The 17,557-nt window shown below is 37.3% G+C and overlaps 1 protein-coding gene across 2 annotated transcripts in view; it reads right to left on the reverse strand.

Moving 5' to 3' along the window:
- Positions 1 to 17,557, reverse strand: part of LRRC7 (leucine rich repeat containing 7) — a 102,093-nt gene that overhangs the window by 30,237 nt on the left and 54,299 nt on the right. For both annotated transcript variants that reach the window (XM_010561505.1, XM_010561504.1), the window contains 4 exons: positions 11,492 to 11,561; positions 9,413 to 9,512; positions 8,530 to 8,654; positions 3,223 to 3,423 (listed from right to left, as the gene is read on the reverse strand). In XM_010561505.1, the coding sequence (XP_010559807.1) occupies positions 3,223 to 3,423; positions 8,530 to 8,654; positions 9,413 to 9,512; positions 11,492 to 11,561 (496 nt within the window). The remainder of the gene's footprint in view (positions 1 to 3,222; positions 3,424 to 8,529; positions 8,655 to 9,412; positions 9,513 to 11,491; positions 11,562 to 17,557) is intronic.

Here is a 17,557-nt window from a genome sequence, read left to right on the forward strand (position 1 = left end):
CCCCCCCCCCCCCACCCCCCCCCCCCCCCCCCCAACCCAAACCCACACAGTAACAAAGTCAGAAGTTAAAAGGATTGAGGTCTTATTTTGACAGAGACGAGATGAAAGTCTCAGAAGATCCAATACAGCTGAGGTGGTATTTTTCTAGCTGTTAGCACTAGCACCTGCATCTGCATCAGACCACTCAAAGAATAACAAGCTCTCTTTTTTACACAGTATTAATAAACCTGCTAGAAATTAACACAGAGGATGGAACGCTGTAGGTTGGACTAGAAAAGACTTTTTTTTAATCCAAAGCTGAGAGTTATACAGAAGTATTTCCAGTTTATTCGTCAATCCATACATATCAAGAATATTAACTATAAAGGTCTTAATTGCTGATTTGTTGTATTTCTCATTGTTTCTCATGGAAAGGCTGCACAATGCACTAAGTTATCCTAGACTTCTTTCTGTCCAAAATGCACATCTTTCAAATCACTTAGGACAACAAAGAGGTTTATTTTAATTGATGATTAATTAAGGAATTGTTTGCTTATTATAACTGAAGGTGGAGGATGATACAGGGGATTTGAAATGTAGCTTGTTATTCATTTTAGATGCTCCCTTTAATTATTTAGAAACAGTTTTGTGAAGAGACATGTGTAAATTAATTGCAAGAAAACCCAAAAGAGATCAGAAAAGAAACCAGCTTATCTGGCCTCTGAGGATGAAAAAGTCAGCATTGCACCTGAAATTAAATTACTTTGTTATTAGAAACTGTCTTCAGTCTAAATCTATATCAGAACACACCTGTGTTTTCAAACTGTGTTTTAACTTGAGGCTTGAGATCATGTTTCCTAATTATCTGAAAAGAAAATGGAGTTCAATTCTGTTTTATTTAATCTCTTACAACTGAAATCGTACCAATATTATTCACAAAATCATTCACACTTTTTCTACAGTTTCCCATACGTCTTCTTTATCTTCATGCAGGAAGCCAAAGAGAGGAAAATGTATACATCATCCTGCTTTACAGCCATAAAATCTTCCCAGTGTCAGTATTTGTATGAATGACAAGAACACTTTTCTTTTCTTTAGTTGACAAGATAGTTGTGTTACTAGTCTGGACTAAATACTAGGGAAATTAAAATCTGAAAAAGTTCCACCATCTTCACTACTATAATAACGGAAGATGAAAAATATATCTTCACTGATATGATGGAAATAGTTGTGCACTCACATCAGTTGCTTGTGGTAGAAAATTAACTAGGAAATTGCAATCACATTATTTAATTGCACTTCAGGAATTACCACAGGGTCTTCAGCAATTCAACTATTTTTATAGAATGCTTTTTGTGATACTCATGCAATTAACCGTTCATGTACATTCACAGAAAAACTAGATGTGATTATTCTTCTGTTGCAAAAGTGAATGCATTTTTATCAAAGAATGAAATTTTTCTTCATCTTTTTCTGTGTTAGAACACAGTATGTGGTCTCACAAGCATTTCAGAGCAACTGTAGTATTTTATGGTGTTGCTGCCATTTACTCTTTCCTTACACCTCCATAATGGAGGCTTCACTGGGCTTTGCATAATCACAGGACTCTCTGCTGTAGCTCGGTTAACTGGGATGTTGACATTTTAGTTTAACAACTTAACATTTAGTTTAACAGCAACTAAACCAGTATAGCCACCTACTTCTGAAGCCTGCATCACCAGACACCGCCACAAGACCAAACACCTAATGTCTTTGTCAGACAACATTGATTCAAATTCCAGATAGATAATATATGTGTGTTCACAGTATAGATAATTAAAACCCACAGAAAGCTATTAAGTGTATTCAAGTTCAAAAACTAGATGATACAAAATAAATTGTATGTCTTCAGCAACAACAGCAGAACATGTCAATACTCATTCCACAAGACCTAAGTTGGTTCAAAGGTCAGACCTACACAGTAGGGAAGAATTTAATGAGTAAAAAGGAATAATGGTGGAATTTAAGATTTCAGATTTAGATAAAAAAATGATTGATTTAACTTGAATATTTTAGTTTGAAGTACTAATCGAAACTGTGACTAGATTTGAAGTCTTCTGAAGCCATCTTAAGAGAAAACTTCGTTTTGTTTTTTTTTTTTTTAAGAAACAAAAATGTTTAACTGTAAATAAAACACACAGTACTGACAGAGCAGATACAGTGACTGTTGAATATGTAAGAACAGCCAATCTGTGTTAAGGATACGGAAAATTGAGGAAGAAAAATTCATCATACATGACTAGCCAGAGACAGGGATATTTCAAGGACAATGAATTTATCATAATGTTTAAATAACAAAGGAGTGAAAAGATAATGTGATAATTTTCTTTTCCTCATTTATTTCTTTTGAACATTAAGACTTCATAAAGATTTTCAAGAATGCTGGTATTCTTGTTGACCTGTCCGAGCTTATAAACTATCAGTACATATTGCCAGGGTAAGACATTTCCCTTATTTATAAGTTGTGCCTGCACAAAGTAAGTTGTTAGTGTGAATGTTAATGAGTAGATGCCCTCTGAGATCAAGCTTCAGCTATTTGTAACAGCTTTGCACAAGACTGCAGTATTTAGGAATTCACCTTTCAGTGACTGTATTCATGTTAGAATAGAAGACTTTGTTACTATGCATACTGATCCACTTCTGGCAAACATACTAAGGACTAGATTCTGCACCTCACTGTAAGTCGCTATTCAGGGGGTGCCTGATCTAAAGTTCCCTGCAGTCGAAGAAGCACTCCTGCTGACTTCATTAACTTTTGACAAGGTTAATTGGCTATCTACTACATGACATGTGAATAGAAGCAGCAGAATCTAATGGCATAGTAGGGTCAGACAGAACAAACTGATTTGTCATTAACATACGTGATGCAGAAATACACTTACTTAAGTCTGAGATGTAAATCACGATCAGGTCCATTCACCTGCTAATATGCAAGTCTCTCATATCATCAAAATTTAGGAGAGTGCTTGTATATATCAATACCAAAATTCAGATTTAGGTAGATTTAAAACAAAAAATTCAGTCTGATAAACTCATTAGTATTGGGAAAAACAGCAACTCAATATAAAACTAAATTAACTTTACGGAATGAAACTAGAAACTATTAGGTATGAAGTTCACAGCAGATGCAGAACATCATTTGATGGAGTTATGTTAAAACTCCATCTTGAACTCTTGAGAGGAACAACGATCCTTTTACATTACCTCCACTGAAATCTCCTTTGGTGCCATGGGCCACTTGTGCTCATACTTTTCTTTCACAGTTTGTTCACTGTTCGCAGTTGGTGTTGAGTTCTCAGGCCGTACTCCATGGCTTGTTTTGCCCACCAGATTTTGAACTGATTTTACCATATTCTTTAAATCCTCAGGGTATGGAGTGGGATAACGTTTTAGATTTATTTCAACCTGAACATTCATAAAAAGAATTAAAGCACAAATACAAAATGAAAACAGCATGCAAACTAAAACCATGATTACAGTACTATGGCTAAGGGCAAATTCCTCAAATTTTTAATTAATCTATTTGAGGTAATGTGTTACATACAGCTATCTTCATGGATTTTTGGACCGAAATTTGCTCTCAGTTACACTATGTCATCTTATAATGGAATTTCAGTGACATAAAATAATGGATGGGAATGGTTCCCTATAAGCCTATCCTTTACCCTGTGAGAGTATTGTATTTTAATTCTACACTTTGCTTGAGAGTACTGACATATTAAATCACACTTTTTCAGAACAATACTGGTGTAAATGCAGAATTAATTTAGCTATGTTCAGTGTACTGAATTAATCTGAATTATCTATGGCAGCTGAGCACAGAATCTGACCTACTGGGACCTATTTGCTCTTTGAGATGTATAATGTACAAACATGCGCTCAAGTTATCTTACTCTTTTCTTATACAGAAAATACAGGAAAACAGACTCAAACCACTACAGAAAAGTCACCCTACATCACACTGAACAGTACTTTTAGCTGACAGACGGACCCACAGATTTTCTAGAAAACTCCACATTTTAAGTTTATAATTTTTATCACTCAGAAGTAGAAAAACATTCTATCTCCCAAGCCCAAAGCAATCCTAATTTGAAGACAATTCTACAAAATCTCAGGGTTGCATGAAAGGGGAAGAGCAGCTGAGAAGGCTCATGGATGACATCACCCCCCATCATCTGGCAAGACTTCACGCTACCAGCAAATCGCTCTGAGGAGATGGTGCAGCAAATGACCGCGTCAGGAATGATCCAAGCAGGAAAGACAACATAAATGATGCTGACCTCTCCTTATACCTCGCCCTCTGCGTTACACATTTTGTCTGCTGAACATCACACCACACCACACCATGAGAAAGAGATGCTGAGGAAACTGGTGTGCATCCCAAGCACGACCTCGGCAAGGCAGCTTGGGCTGTGCAGAGTGTGGGCAGCTTGTAGGTCTGTCCCTTGAGCCCAGCCTCTGGCAGATGCTTCCCTCTCCTCCACAGAGCGTCTCCTGCCCTCCGTGCTCCAAACCTGCCCTATTCCACCGCCATTGTCCGAGCTGTGAAAGGTGGTTGTGGCTCAAGCACCGAACTTGGGATTCACAAGGGGAACCAGAAAGCACGCCCTGTGGAGCAGCAACCCACCGCTGGGTGCACGTAACAGCCACCAAATGCACTCAGCTGAAATGCAGAAGGTGCTAGCTGAGCCTGCCACTCCCTTTGGGCCTGAATTCGGGGTGGAAATGCGATAAAATCCTTCAGCGGGGTAAATTACAGCTCCCAGTGCAAGCTGTGCATGTCAGGATAACTGTTCCCGATTACGAGGCTGTGATATTTGAAATTACTCCGCATTTACCATGTGAAAAGTATTTGGAAGCATTTACCACAAAGAAGCTTTTACTTCATTGGGTATGTGAGGTAAGCAAAGGAAGCTTACTTTTAATAGCTCACGATTATAGCTGTTGGATTTTAAATTCCTAACCAGTAGGAAAAATGTAATTTTGTATTCAAATGAATATGGTCTGTTGATAGGAATATTTTAGAATCAAAAGCATGATCGATTTGGAAAATAAAACTATATGAAATATTAGCATACAATTCTGAACCACAATAGAATAAACATTACAGATAATAGATTCTGACATGACTTTAACATAAAACGTTAAAATGTATGACTATGATGTCATATGTTAATAAAGAATTTCAACAGAAAAAAAATAAATTAAGTCTGTAAAGCATTACTAAAGCTCTGGTTGATTTACGGTTGAAAGAAATCGTATTTAGATGTGGCCTAATTAGGCCATTGCTTTTTCACAAAATTCAGACCATGATTTAGGTGTAAGGTCTACAGACAAACAGCTAAAAGTCAAGTCATACAGCAAATCCTCAGTAAGTACTAGTCAAGGAAAAATTAACGGAAAGACTTTCATGAGATACACAAGTCATAGACAGGGATTTCAGCAAGAGTTTCATATCACTGTGAGCATTAATATTAAACAGTAAATATACCGGCAGCTGTGATAGGTGATACCCACTAGAATGCAGGTATTTTCACCACTGATTTAGATTTATCATTACAGAGGAAAACTGTACTCCCTGTTGATACAATTCTTGTATCTTTATGGCTACATCAAAAGTAGCATGACCCTGAAAAGAGAATTTTCGAAGCTCAAAGTTCTTGATGGAAGAAGTTATTGTGTTTTCACACAGAAGTAATTTCAATTACCAAATCTATTTTAACATATAGTTGGCTTAGAGTTCAGTTTTAACTATGAAAGATAAAAAGTGAAAACTATGTATGCTTATATAAAATGCTACCAATGTTTGTGGTTACTGCCTATTGATAATTTAAGTTAACCTTCAAATTCATCCTATAAAGGTCTGGTGAAACTGCTAAAAACATACATGTTAAAACCTCCCTGAGATCTATTGCAACACATGGATGGAGTGTCACACACTAAGTTCTCAAAAGGTTCCAGCAATTAGCTTTTAGTTCACGTGCATGCCTCTAAACACAGCCTGGTGAACAGTTCAGTGAAATAACTCTTTACAGCACTTTTATGGTCAGTCATATGTAGAGATGAATTGGCATTACTGGGAAAGAGCACAGACATACCAGAAGGATGCAAATAAGAATTTCTATCTTCTGAATAGTAACTGAATTTGAGCCAATTATTTCATGGCTTGGGCAAAAAGGCCGTTTTCCGTGATAGGGAAAAAACACACACACCCCTTCAGTGGGAAATCTTTTCCTTTCACGGCCTGGCAAGATTTCCCAGGTTTGAACAGTATTATTTCTCTACTTTCAGTTTTTACAAGCTACAGGTATTTATGGGTATCTCGTGTGCACACAGCGAGATACAAGAGAGGAGAGATGCTCTCTTCAGGGTACACAGACTGGAGGAAGTATCTGATCAGCTCCTAGCTCCCTGCTTAGCTTTTCATTTAATAATGCTCCGTATAAGCAACAACTATAGCATCAGCTGCAACATTTAGTGTTTTGGTCTGATGAGAAGACGTTAGGATCATTATGGAGGAGAGGAACATTGGATTGTATATGGGAATAGAGGAATGTCATGCAGAAACAGACTCATGTACTACAATATTGGTTTATACCCACTCTCTACGGATGAGAGGGAGAACAGGTAAGAAAGTACTCCAGGAAATATATTTTAGTGTTGGACTCTTCCACAACTAAAGAGCAGTGACACAAAGGGTAAAGACTGTCTTGACCTTCGGATGGCCAAGCCAAAACGTTACGGAGAGGCGCAGCCCTGTGGGATATGAATCACCCACATGGTACAAACCACATGTCCGCTGGCAGCATGACTGGCCGCAGGCTGCCCATCCCATGTTCTGCTGCAACTGGGCTGAGACTGCAGCTGACCAATGCACACCTCTGGGAATGCAGACTCTGCTCCACAGACCACGACTTTGGCAGCAGCTGCCAGGGATGAGCAAATAGCCCAGGTAAGAAGCACTGCAACCAGAGCATCCATTGCATCCTGAACAGCTCTGGTGCGGAGCGCCAGGGCCTGGGATCACACCATGCAGAGACATCTGCTCACAGCATGGGCGCAGGCCAGCTATTTTTGTTAAGTGCTGTTTCTAGGAAACCTGAAAATGGGGTACTGTGTCTCGGCTGTGTTTGCCTCCCTGTTTTCCATACAGCAGATGGCAGCATTTGAACTGAAGTACAGGAACAGCATTCTGTGGACGAAGGATTTATTTTTTTCTACAAAAATAGTTTACTCAAAGGAAACATTTGTTTCAGTCATTCATAGTGTTCTGAAATATATTAAAACCAAAATGGCTAAGTGATGTAATTAATATATTACATTTCAAGAGTTAATGTTTGCAAATAACTTATAATACAATTAAATTCTTCTATGATCTTAGAAATTGATACCTATTTCTCTGTTAATATTTCAATTGTTTTGCACATTTGGACAGACATATTACCCACAGTTAAAATTCTGCTAAGAAGTGGTGGAACAACAGAAAAGTCTCCCTGATGCTCTGTTTTCCATATATGACCCATAAACCTGCAATTTGTCTGGGGTAAAATTTCAGTTTTATCTGTTTATTGTGAGGCAAAGATTGATTTTTACTTCATTTTCTGTTTTACTAAAGCAGAAGAGTCCCTTATCTCTGGTTACAAGAGTTAGATGAAAATTCCTAATTGGGAAAAATATTAAAAAGAAAAATCCAAAATTTCCAAGATTATCTAAATGGAATGTTAAATAGCTATTAATAATAGTATTGTTAATTTTAAAAGTAAAATATTATTTAAATCTCCTCATGATTTTTCTCTCTGGCAATACATTTTACGTTGGGTATCCTACCACAGTTAAAAATTTGCAGTGTTTAAGTGTGATCTAGGGTAATTCCTTTATATTATTCAAGATATAGAAATTTCCATGGCACATAAACATAGATGGTCCTGATGATATCCTTCTAACAATGTAACTGATTAAGGGCTCACTTGAAAACTCTGGAATTATATTAATTTCACATAACTGGGGGAGGATATTCATGTTCTGATCTTCATTTTTGGTAGGTTACAAAATTGATGAGAGATGCCCTCTCCACTGCACATTCCTGTGTAATTCCATGAAGCTGCAAAGCTCTCGTTGACTTCCACTTTGAGAGGAATATGGAATCCCCTATGTGTTCTAAATATTTCTAAAGAACTAGGTGGTTGGACATTAATTCTAAGTCTCCCAATATTTTGTGGTAATTTTGTCTTTGTGACAGAACACCTAACACAGTAGGAACCTGACATTAGGGTTATGGGCCTGAATTGACTTATGAAATCAAAGTTTTGCTGTCTAGACAACAATAGCAAAAGCAGAAATTGGTAATGTGTACTTCAGGGAGAACAGATATGCTATTCTTCCTCAACTGCTCTACTTGAAACACGGTGACGAGTACTTTCTGGGTATTTAGAACACAAAAATAGTTCAAGATCTGTAAATTGGACCCTGTCCATAACACGTGAATACCAGAATAAATCAAATAGAACTTACCTTAACTTTCCCTGCATTTTCCTCCTCTTCCTTTTTTTCTTCAAATTCAAAGGCAACAGTCATACGTTGCTGTCTCTGCTCCTCCCATAAAGTAGGGTTAAAACTATCACTGTCTGACTGGAAATCTACAGTTAAATTGCAAACAGCAATGCACAAGAAGAAAGAATTAGTGCACCCAGCAGAAGATTGGAAATGATCGAAAAAGACATGTTCTTAGTTGTTCCTGTAATCTTGGATTATTGTTTTAAAACTGTTGGGGGGGGCGTGCAATGAGAGTAGTAACTGATAAACCATTACAAACAGAGTTTAATATTAAAAATGAAGTGAGAGTGATGAGAAGCAATGGGGTTTCAGGGCAGATCTGGAGCAGAGTGGGAGTATGAAAACTCTCTAACTTAACGTAGCTATGTGAGGAGCCAAACCCTCAATTCTGTCAGGCTCAGAGCTCAGAACCTCACATGTCTAGGAGCTGGCCCACCCCCCAGCTCTCACAGACGTGTCCAGTGTCTCTGCAGGTTCAGCTGGCTCTGGCCAACAGCCTGTGCACACGGCAGCAAGGTATATCCTAGAATTTCTGTCCCACACACACTCAATTTCCAGGTTCAAATTGTTTATACAAAGCCATTCTTCTGAAAGTAAAAAAGTGCTTAAAGTTTAAAAAGTGTAAATCTGATGGCCTGATAATAATGGATTTGTAAACAGGATTCCTTCGTGTACGACAAAATATAGACTGTTATGTGTGCATTACTGGCTTTACATGTCAGAATAGATGCTCGCACACAGCCACATCTGAAACACCTTCCTCTCCCTCCCTCTGTTTCTTTCTCAACTATCTAAACAAGCACTGTTCCTGCCTTTGTAGGAACTGCTGATGGCATTTTACCTTCATCACTGCGGGGTTGCTGGGGAAACATGTAGTTAGTCAGTACTCTCTGCTTTGTTTCTGGGTGAGCCTCAGTTTGCAGTGGAATGAGAGCCTTGGACTGCACAGGAAAGGCAAAACAAAGAACTGTTAACTCAGAGCATGCGTATTAACTGAGATGGGATTTTAGCATATGATAAATAGAAAATACAAGATTAACTAAAGTTCTGTATGAAAGTAAACTTCTCTATGGACTAAACCAAGTATTAATCTGGTGGAAATGCCTCATCTCCCACTCCTTACTTCTGTAATTCCTGTAATTCCTACCAGAATCAACAGAAGAACACTAAATATCAGAAATACTGACTGCATGTTCAGAGTCATACCAGCGAGGAAGCTAAAGGATCAACAGAACAGAGCTGCAACTACACAGTTAAAACACCCACATTATGGCTGTGATCTGTTTTAAGCTAGAGCTAACGAGGAGGAAGTTCACGACAGTAATTAGTTCATCTGAGGGTAAACCTGGTGAAAGATACTGGAGAATTTACATAGAGGCACTCTGAATATTCAGATGTTACTGTTGTGTTTTACTTAAATTGATTATTTTTTATTATTGCTTTTCTCTAATGCAGCATGTAGGAGTGACTGTCATAGTTCATAGAATAGAAATTAATCTATGCTACACCATAGAAAAATCAAAATGCTGAAAAAACATTGTGTATTTAAAAGGAAGTGTATGTTCTGTGGCTGGGCTGAGAAGTCATGCAATTTTTTTTTTAGTGGAAATTAGAGTGAAAAAAATGAGAATCCTAATTTAACACATTAAAATGTACTCATAATTTTCTATTATCCCTCCCACTTAGTCTCCCCTCCCTTCAGCTTTAATATTTTTTGCTTAACTATAGAAGTAAAAAGTACATTTAAGGAGCAGTGCAATAAGCATGTACCAATGTAAATCTTTTGACTGCATTGCATTTGGCTTTGCTATGATTTGAGAGCACGGCTGAATGGTACGCACTGGCCAGGAGTCAGCAGGAATTTTATCTGACATCTTGACAAAGAAACAGCCCTGTCTGCCGTGCCGTGCCCCATGGACAGGCACAGGCTCTGCTCTGAGCGGTTCCGCAACCAGCAGTGCTCAGCACAGGCGTACGCACAGGATCTCCTGCAGACAGGCAGCTGTGGCTTTTTCATATGGATAAAAGGGTGGATTAATTTACAGTAGCATGATAATTGGCCCCTGAAGAATTACGTTCATCAACTTCAGTTAAAGAGGTGTAATATCTGACCATAGGCATTATTGCAAAGGGAGAAAGATGAGATCATGAGAATTTACTGAGATTATTAAAAAATGTTAGGTATGCTGAACATTTCTAACTTTGTACATATTGAGTTCTTCTCCATTTAAATTATGGAAGTGCAAAATTATTCTATCCACCAATCCTGGAAAGGATCGAGACTTATTTTAGTGCTGAGATGCTGGTTGAACTGTTACATTTCTCAGTGTTCACGTTAGATAATTTGTTTTAAAATAGAATCCTAAAGAACATACAGTAGTGAAATCAACCTCCTTGGAACAAAGAAAGGCATACTTAAATTTAAAAGGAACTTAAATGAGAGTTTTCTCCAAAACAAGACTAAGAGTTCTTGTGCATGTTTAAACTCCCACTGACTTAATGGAGTTTAAAATATGCAGGAATCGAAGCATGGAGAGGAAAAGGGAAAAGGAAGATGTCAAGAACAGAGGCATAGATGGAGTAAAGAATGGGACAAACTAATCAGTTTGATAACAAAGTCTTACCTCTTGAATTTCTCTTTACAAAATAATCTCTTGATAATTTTGGCCTTTATTTACTACTTTTGTAAGGATGTAGAAGCTTAGCCAGATGCAAGTAATAAATCCTGCAAAGGTGATCTTTCCAAGTTAATAAATGACAGCCAGAAGAATCTATACCTTGATATGAAAGTATAAACCTGGACTGGGAGCAAACACTTCTAAAATTCTACTAGAATCATGTATTAAATTATAGGTTTCATTTACAGTCCTTGCTAAGACCCCTAGTTACTAAAGAAAATATGAGTATTGAAAGTCATTACCTGGTTGTCAGAAAGCCACAAAGCTGCAAGTTCTTTAAGTTTAGTAAAAGTGAATGGTAAATTCTTCAGTCTGTAAATGATAATATTGGAACAACAGGAATCATTTTCACAATAGTTTCTTTTAAAGATCTGTATGTAGCTTGTTTATCTTGATCATACTGAAATTGCTATAACTTCGCATCTTTATTTTCTCTCACTTTTTACTAAAATATAACATTTTATTAAGGGCATTCTACATTAAGAGTGACATTTGGAATCTAAAATTATTGACATTATACCCTAAAGGTACTAAGGAGATACTGGTATTTTGCCTTGGCTATAAAGTAACCAAAGTTACAGTTTATAACACAGAAAACAGAGAAAATCTTATTCCCAGGGAGACTTATAGGAAAGACCTAACAGTTTTCAGTGTAGCTAACAGAAATCCTTTTATTGGACATTTAAGTTTTGGAACAGAAATACTCTAAGATTATTGAAAATTCACTTTTGCAGAAATGTTAGGAAAAAGCTTAAAATAATATAAATATTCATAGTGAACGTAAATGACAAAATTAAATGAAACAGTAACAAAATTAGCATTTTAATTATACGTGTAAACACATTTCCTAAAAGTCACCTGAATGTGGGAATGGGGAAATGATGACTACACACTTGTGGAAACTTCATTCATGTCTTTCCCACTAACTAATCCTGAACATATTTTTACTTTTCAGTCTGTACCAACACAAGAGGGCTGTCCTAACCACATACTGATATTCTCCCATCTTTGTGTTACAGAAGGTTAAGGAGCTGGAGGACTGTAGGAAGAAATGGACTGACCAAAGGTCTGTCGACAAAAACAAAAGCTAAATGGGATTTAACAAAAAGAAAAGAGGAAAAACCCTTTTCTGAGAGAGTCAGACGATCCCATACTGTGGAAAGAAAGGCTCCTGCAGATACATTCACTCACACCTCAGGTAAGACAGGCAATCCACTGTCAGGTACCCCACCTGCATGGCATCATCAGGAGAATCCTTCACCCCTCTAACAGCAAATAACCAACAATACTCCTATAGATTTTTAATATGAAGAAGACTATCTGTATTTCTGGGAGATAAGCAACTCATAAGCTTTTGTACCATTGCCTCTATGCAGCACTTTGAAAGTATATTTTCCATAATGGAATTACTTTAGATGTATTTTTGCCACAAAGTCATTACCATTAAAAATCACGTTATTTCAGAAAGCGGTGTGTACTTACTGCAAGTAACGCATTTTAAAGGTTTTAATAAGAATACCTTATACTAAAATGACTTATCTATAAAGTGAAATAAATTGACATGAATGTATACACATACCTAGTGTGCTATGACATAATCTCCAATTAAATGCCTGTATAGATTAGAGTGGTTTTACATGTGTGTGCGTGTTTAACCTCAAATTAATGTCATAAGAAAGTAAGGAGTGCCTAAACTACCTAAAATTTAGTTTTCGTTCCTGTCTTATCATAAAATGAATACCGAAGTGTGGAATAGTGCCGTATATGACATTCTTTATAAATTAAGGTTACAAGTTTGAGCTTTAATAGTTAACAAAGATTCTTAGTGTTTATCCAGATGTTTTATTCAGAGCTTTTTTTCTGTATAAAAAGAGAAGAACTTTCACTTTTCAAGTGATACCTTTATTTCTTTACACTTTAGGATTCGCTACCTGTAACGTAAGTTTCAAAACTATACAGAAACCTTTGTCTGCAGAGGGTTACTGGTGGTGTTTCCAATGCACTCAAGTTGTGAAGTGTGTATCAAAGGGAGAAGCAAAACTGGTAAGCAAGCTTCAGAAATTGTGTGTGGCAAGGGGAACTCCAAGCTGGTTTTCCATTTCCATATTCGAACAGAACTCAGAATTCTTTATTTTTAATTCTTCTTTGCCAATAAGCCTGGATACCTGTTTTTAAACATCTGAAAAGGTCTAATTTTAAGGAGTCTTTAAAAGAAAAGATCTCAAATTAGAGATCAAAGAATGGAGACACCCAAAACAATTTTTTTGAAAATTTTCAACCAAGATAAGCCTCAGCCTCTTTTTCTAATTGCAATTTGTTCTTGCAAGTTTAAGACTGCTTTTTAAATTGTGTACTGTAAGAACACTTTTCCTTCACCTGTACTAACAATGCACATGTAAACACTCTGACTTTCATGAACTGAATTACCAAGTGATTTTGCATTAAACCCACTTTAAAAACAAGGCCCGTGACAATTATCACTTACACTATATTAGTCTAACCATGAAAGCTAAATACATAAATGTTTTTCTAGCTTCATCAGTCAAAATAAGGGTATACTAGAGCTACGAAGGATCTCAAGTATTAGTTATGGATGGATGTAGGCTGACTACTGTCTACATACTATAGGCCAGATCCTATTTGATATAAATCAGCATAACTCTGCTGATGTCAAAGAACTACCTCACAGCATCCTCAGTAAAGGATTTGCCCTCCTCTGAAGAGAAAACTGTTCATCAGTAATTGAAAAAAGTGATTAATCTGCACTGCTCCCATTGATCTAATACATGACTGCAATCAGATATCAGCACAAAGAAATGTAGAGTTTATGGCTGTGCTATTCAACAGACAGCTTTTCTTTTATACTTAAATGATGAACCTTCTCACTAGACAGTTCAGAAAATTACATATGTCATTGTTTTTATAAATCTAAGGGAAAATATATTCACAGGACTACATGAAACTTTAATTGGTGCATAGATAATTAATTAAGGAGATAGCCAAATTAAATTAACTTACAATTCAAAGGCAAACTGTGCTGTACCAAAATGACTTATTCTTACTACGGATGGTATTTTACTCAGCCTGAATAACTAACTTTTGCATGAGGCCATTTCTCTCCTGGAACGTGCTGTTTGACTGTTTCAGAGCAACTGCAGGCCAGTAGCCAGAACTGGGAATAGGACTAACAGAAATATAGCCACAGACCCTGCACCCGTTCCTTCAGGCATCGGCTGAATGGCATCCAGACACATGGGGTCTGGGGGAAAGCAATCTCTCTGAGTCTTCAGAACAATTACACTGGTTCTAACACTTGGAGCCACCCGCTGTGCATGCTTTCTTGAACAAACAACGGTTTCATTCCTGTGCAATTTTTTAATGACTAGTAACTTCAATTTGCAATCTCTTAAACTGATTTGTAAAAAGACCTGAAAACGCATAGCCAAATTAAAGAAATCTCTTAGTGCTATAGGGATTATCTGTGTTCGTATTAATTAGGATAAATCACAGGTAAATTAATGTACGCTATTGGTAAATGTAAAAGTTTAAAAGTTATTAATAAAAATCTTTCTTTTAAGGTAAACCCTGAAGCACCAACTGATTTTTCAGGAAAACAACTATCCACAGCAGTCGTTTGGAAAAGCATGAAATGCATATGTTCTTTTTATAGTGTTTAATTTTCACACAGAAAATGTTTTCTTATGAGAAAAAAAGGAGAAGAAATTTCCCCCTGAAGTTCCTGAGGTGAATAAAAACAAACGAAACCAAAACCAGCCCACTTTTTGAAATGACACCCCTAAACATTAAACCATTGTACCACATGACTTCACAACCTCAAAGAAGCTACATGTCAGTGTGTTACGCGATTCTGAAATGAGGACTTTAGAATAATTCCTTCCATTATTAATCCTAGATTACATCTTTCACATAATCTTTTAAGTTCTTAGGGGGTAAATACTTTAAGACTAAGCTAATGAATATTAGTCATGAAACACAAGAAAAGCAAAGAAAATGTCATTGATACTGTTTAAATATAAAAAATATCAAATATCAATATTTGAGGGGTTTTATGGGGCAGAGGTGGTCTTCACTTTTATTGTAAGCCTCTTGACAGACATAATTTTAACTTTTCTTTCTTGATAATAATTGTTTTTCTCATAGTTTTGTAAAATAATCCACTACATATTTGTACCAGGTACTAAATTTTGGTTTTGTTCTGCCCTAAGTAAGCAAGCTCAGAGTATAAGAAGAGTTTCCACTGATTATTAGTTTGAGCAATACAACATACGAAGAGCTTACCAAACACCTAAGGGAATACTTTCTAGATTCATCAATGCATATATTATAACTTGGTGACATTCAGAAAGAATTTTCAAACAACAACCAAAACATAAAAAATTCATGTCAAAACATGTTGGAGGTTAATCATAACAAGCAGCATTACCAGTCGGTCAAGCCCTGAGATAGTTGCTATTTGTGCCAGTTCTCTAAGTAACTCTCAGCAAATTGATAATAATAGGGTTTTCAGAGTGTGAAAGTTTAAAAGAACATGATTCATATTAACCCATCCATACATACTGTTCACAAAACCACTCGTGGATATACATGGCCAGAAGTAATTACCTCTTTGGCAATGAGCAATATTGTATAATTAAATATCTAACCAGAAAAGGAAAAGGTACACCAGAGAACAGTCTTTTTTTGAATGATCATGTAATCTTAGGACCTTTATTCATCTAAGTTCTGTGAGTGAGATTCAGAGCAGTAATTGAGTTCTGACCCCAGGACAGAAGCAGAAGCAGTGCAAATACAGAAAGGTGATGAATCTTTCAGCTCTTCTTTAAGAACAATCTAAAACTAAAAGAAAGGTTACTTACCAGTAACCGATGCTCTTTGAGAAGTGTAGCCCAAATGTACATTCTAACAATTCTACCTCTCAATCACAGGACTCATACCTGGAAGGACTCTGAGGAGAGAGGAGAAGCAGATGGAAGACAAATGTATATGTGGACTACACATTGTGAAGAACACCGGTTACTGGTAAGACATCTTTTTTTCTTTGAATGAATCCCATGTGTACTCTTAACAGTGACTGAATCCAAGCAGCTACCCCCAATGACTCATTACGTGGTGGAGGTCTCGATACCTTTCACGCAAGTAGTAATTGCACAACTACTTTATCAAATGCTGCATTGGTTCTTGAAGCACTGGAGACAGTGTTATGTCTGGCAACGGCAAGGATGAATCTCCAGGTAGCTGCACTGCAAGCATCTGGAGTCAAAACTTCCCTGCCTGCAGAGGGTGAAGCCACCTAAGCTCTGGTCAGTTGTACACTAACCCTCATTAGACTCCACTTTAGCAATCTGATAGCAAGTCAGGATTCAACCCATCATTGCCTTTTATTGCATAGAGACAACCAAATACTGCATTTCCTAGGGATGAAGAGCCTGTAACAGAGTGGTAAAGGTTTGGACCTGTAAAGATAAAAGGAGAGAGGACTCCCAGCTATTGAGATGAGAAGTATAGATACAGTTTTAGAGTGCATGGCATGGGAAAGAAAAGCTGGAGTCTAATTCCCTGGTTAAAATGGAATTCTAAAATGAATATTTGAAGAAAGTCCTGCAACTAAACCAGCTGCTGGTAAATTAAGATCAGCAAGGTCCACCTTACAATGATGAGGGCCTTTAGAAGACATGGAACACGAGTGAAAGCCTGTAGTAGCCGAAACCATAGTATTAAAAATGCACTAGAGAGGGACTCCAAACACTGACCCACCTTTGAGCAAAATGTGTCAGCTCACAAAAATTTGAGATTCCCATGAGCCTGAGTGGCAGAGAGGTCTCGGTCACATTTGCCTCCCTCCTGAAAGACATCCAATCAGGATTTTTAGACCAAATGTCCCAAAATGTTTCTGACTTTCATACCCAGACAAGCTCCAGATAATGCAAGGGAGGGAGAGCTCCTCTTTTCCTCTTTACATGCTACTCCACGGTTGTCGATCACTCCATGTGTGCGTGATCATTCAGAGAGCAGACTGCAAGTTTTCCATGCACTCTGGCAAGGCAAGTTCCCTGTACTCTACATGCCTTGAGCCAGAGTGCACTCCCCATGCCATGAGGGATGTGTCCAGAATGAACATTTTTGGTGGCAAAAGGGCATCTCGTAATAAACACTTGAGTAGCCTGGCTGCTATCAGAGAAAATCACTGGGATAAAGGCAATGATGTAAGAGGCTAATGGATACACAAGCGCACCATTTACAGTTGTAGACACTGGAGGTGGAATTTGGCATGTGACAAAGTAGAAGGA

Source organism: Haliaeetus leucocephalus, unplaced genomic scaffold, assembly GCF_000737465.1.
Source record: "Haliaeetus leucocephalus isolate CR32 unplaced genomic scaffold, Haliaeetus_leucocephalus-4.0 Scaffold147, whole genome shotgun sequence".
In the NCBI taxonomy this organism is placed as follows: Eukaryota; Metazoa; Chordata; class Aves; order Accipitriformes; family Accipitridae; genus Haliaeetus; species Haliaeetus leucocephalus.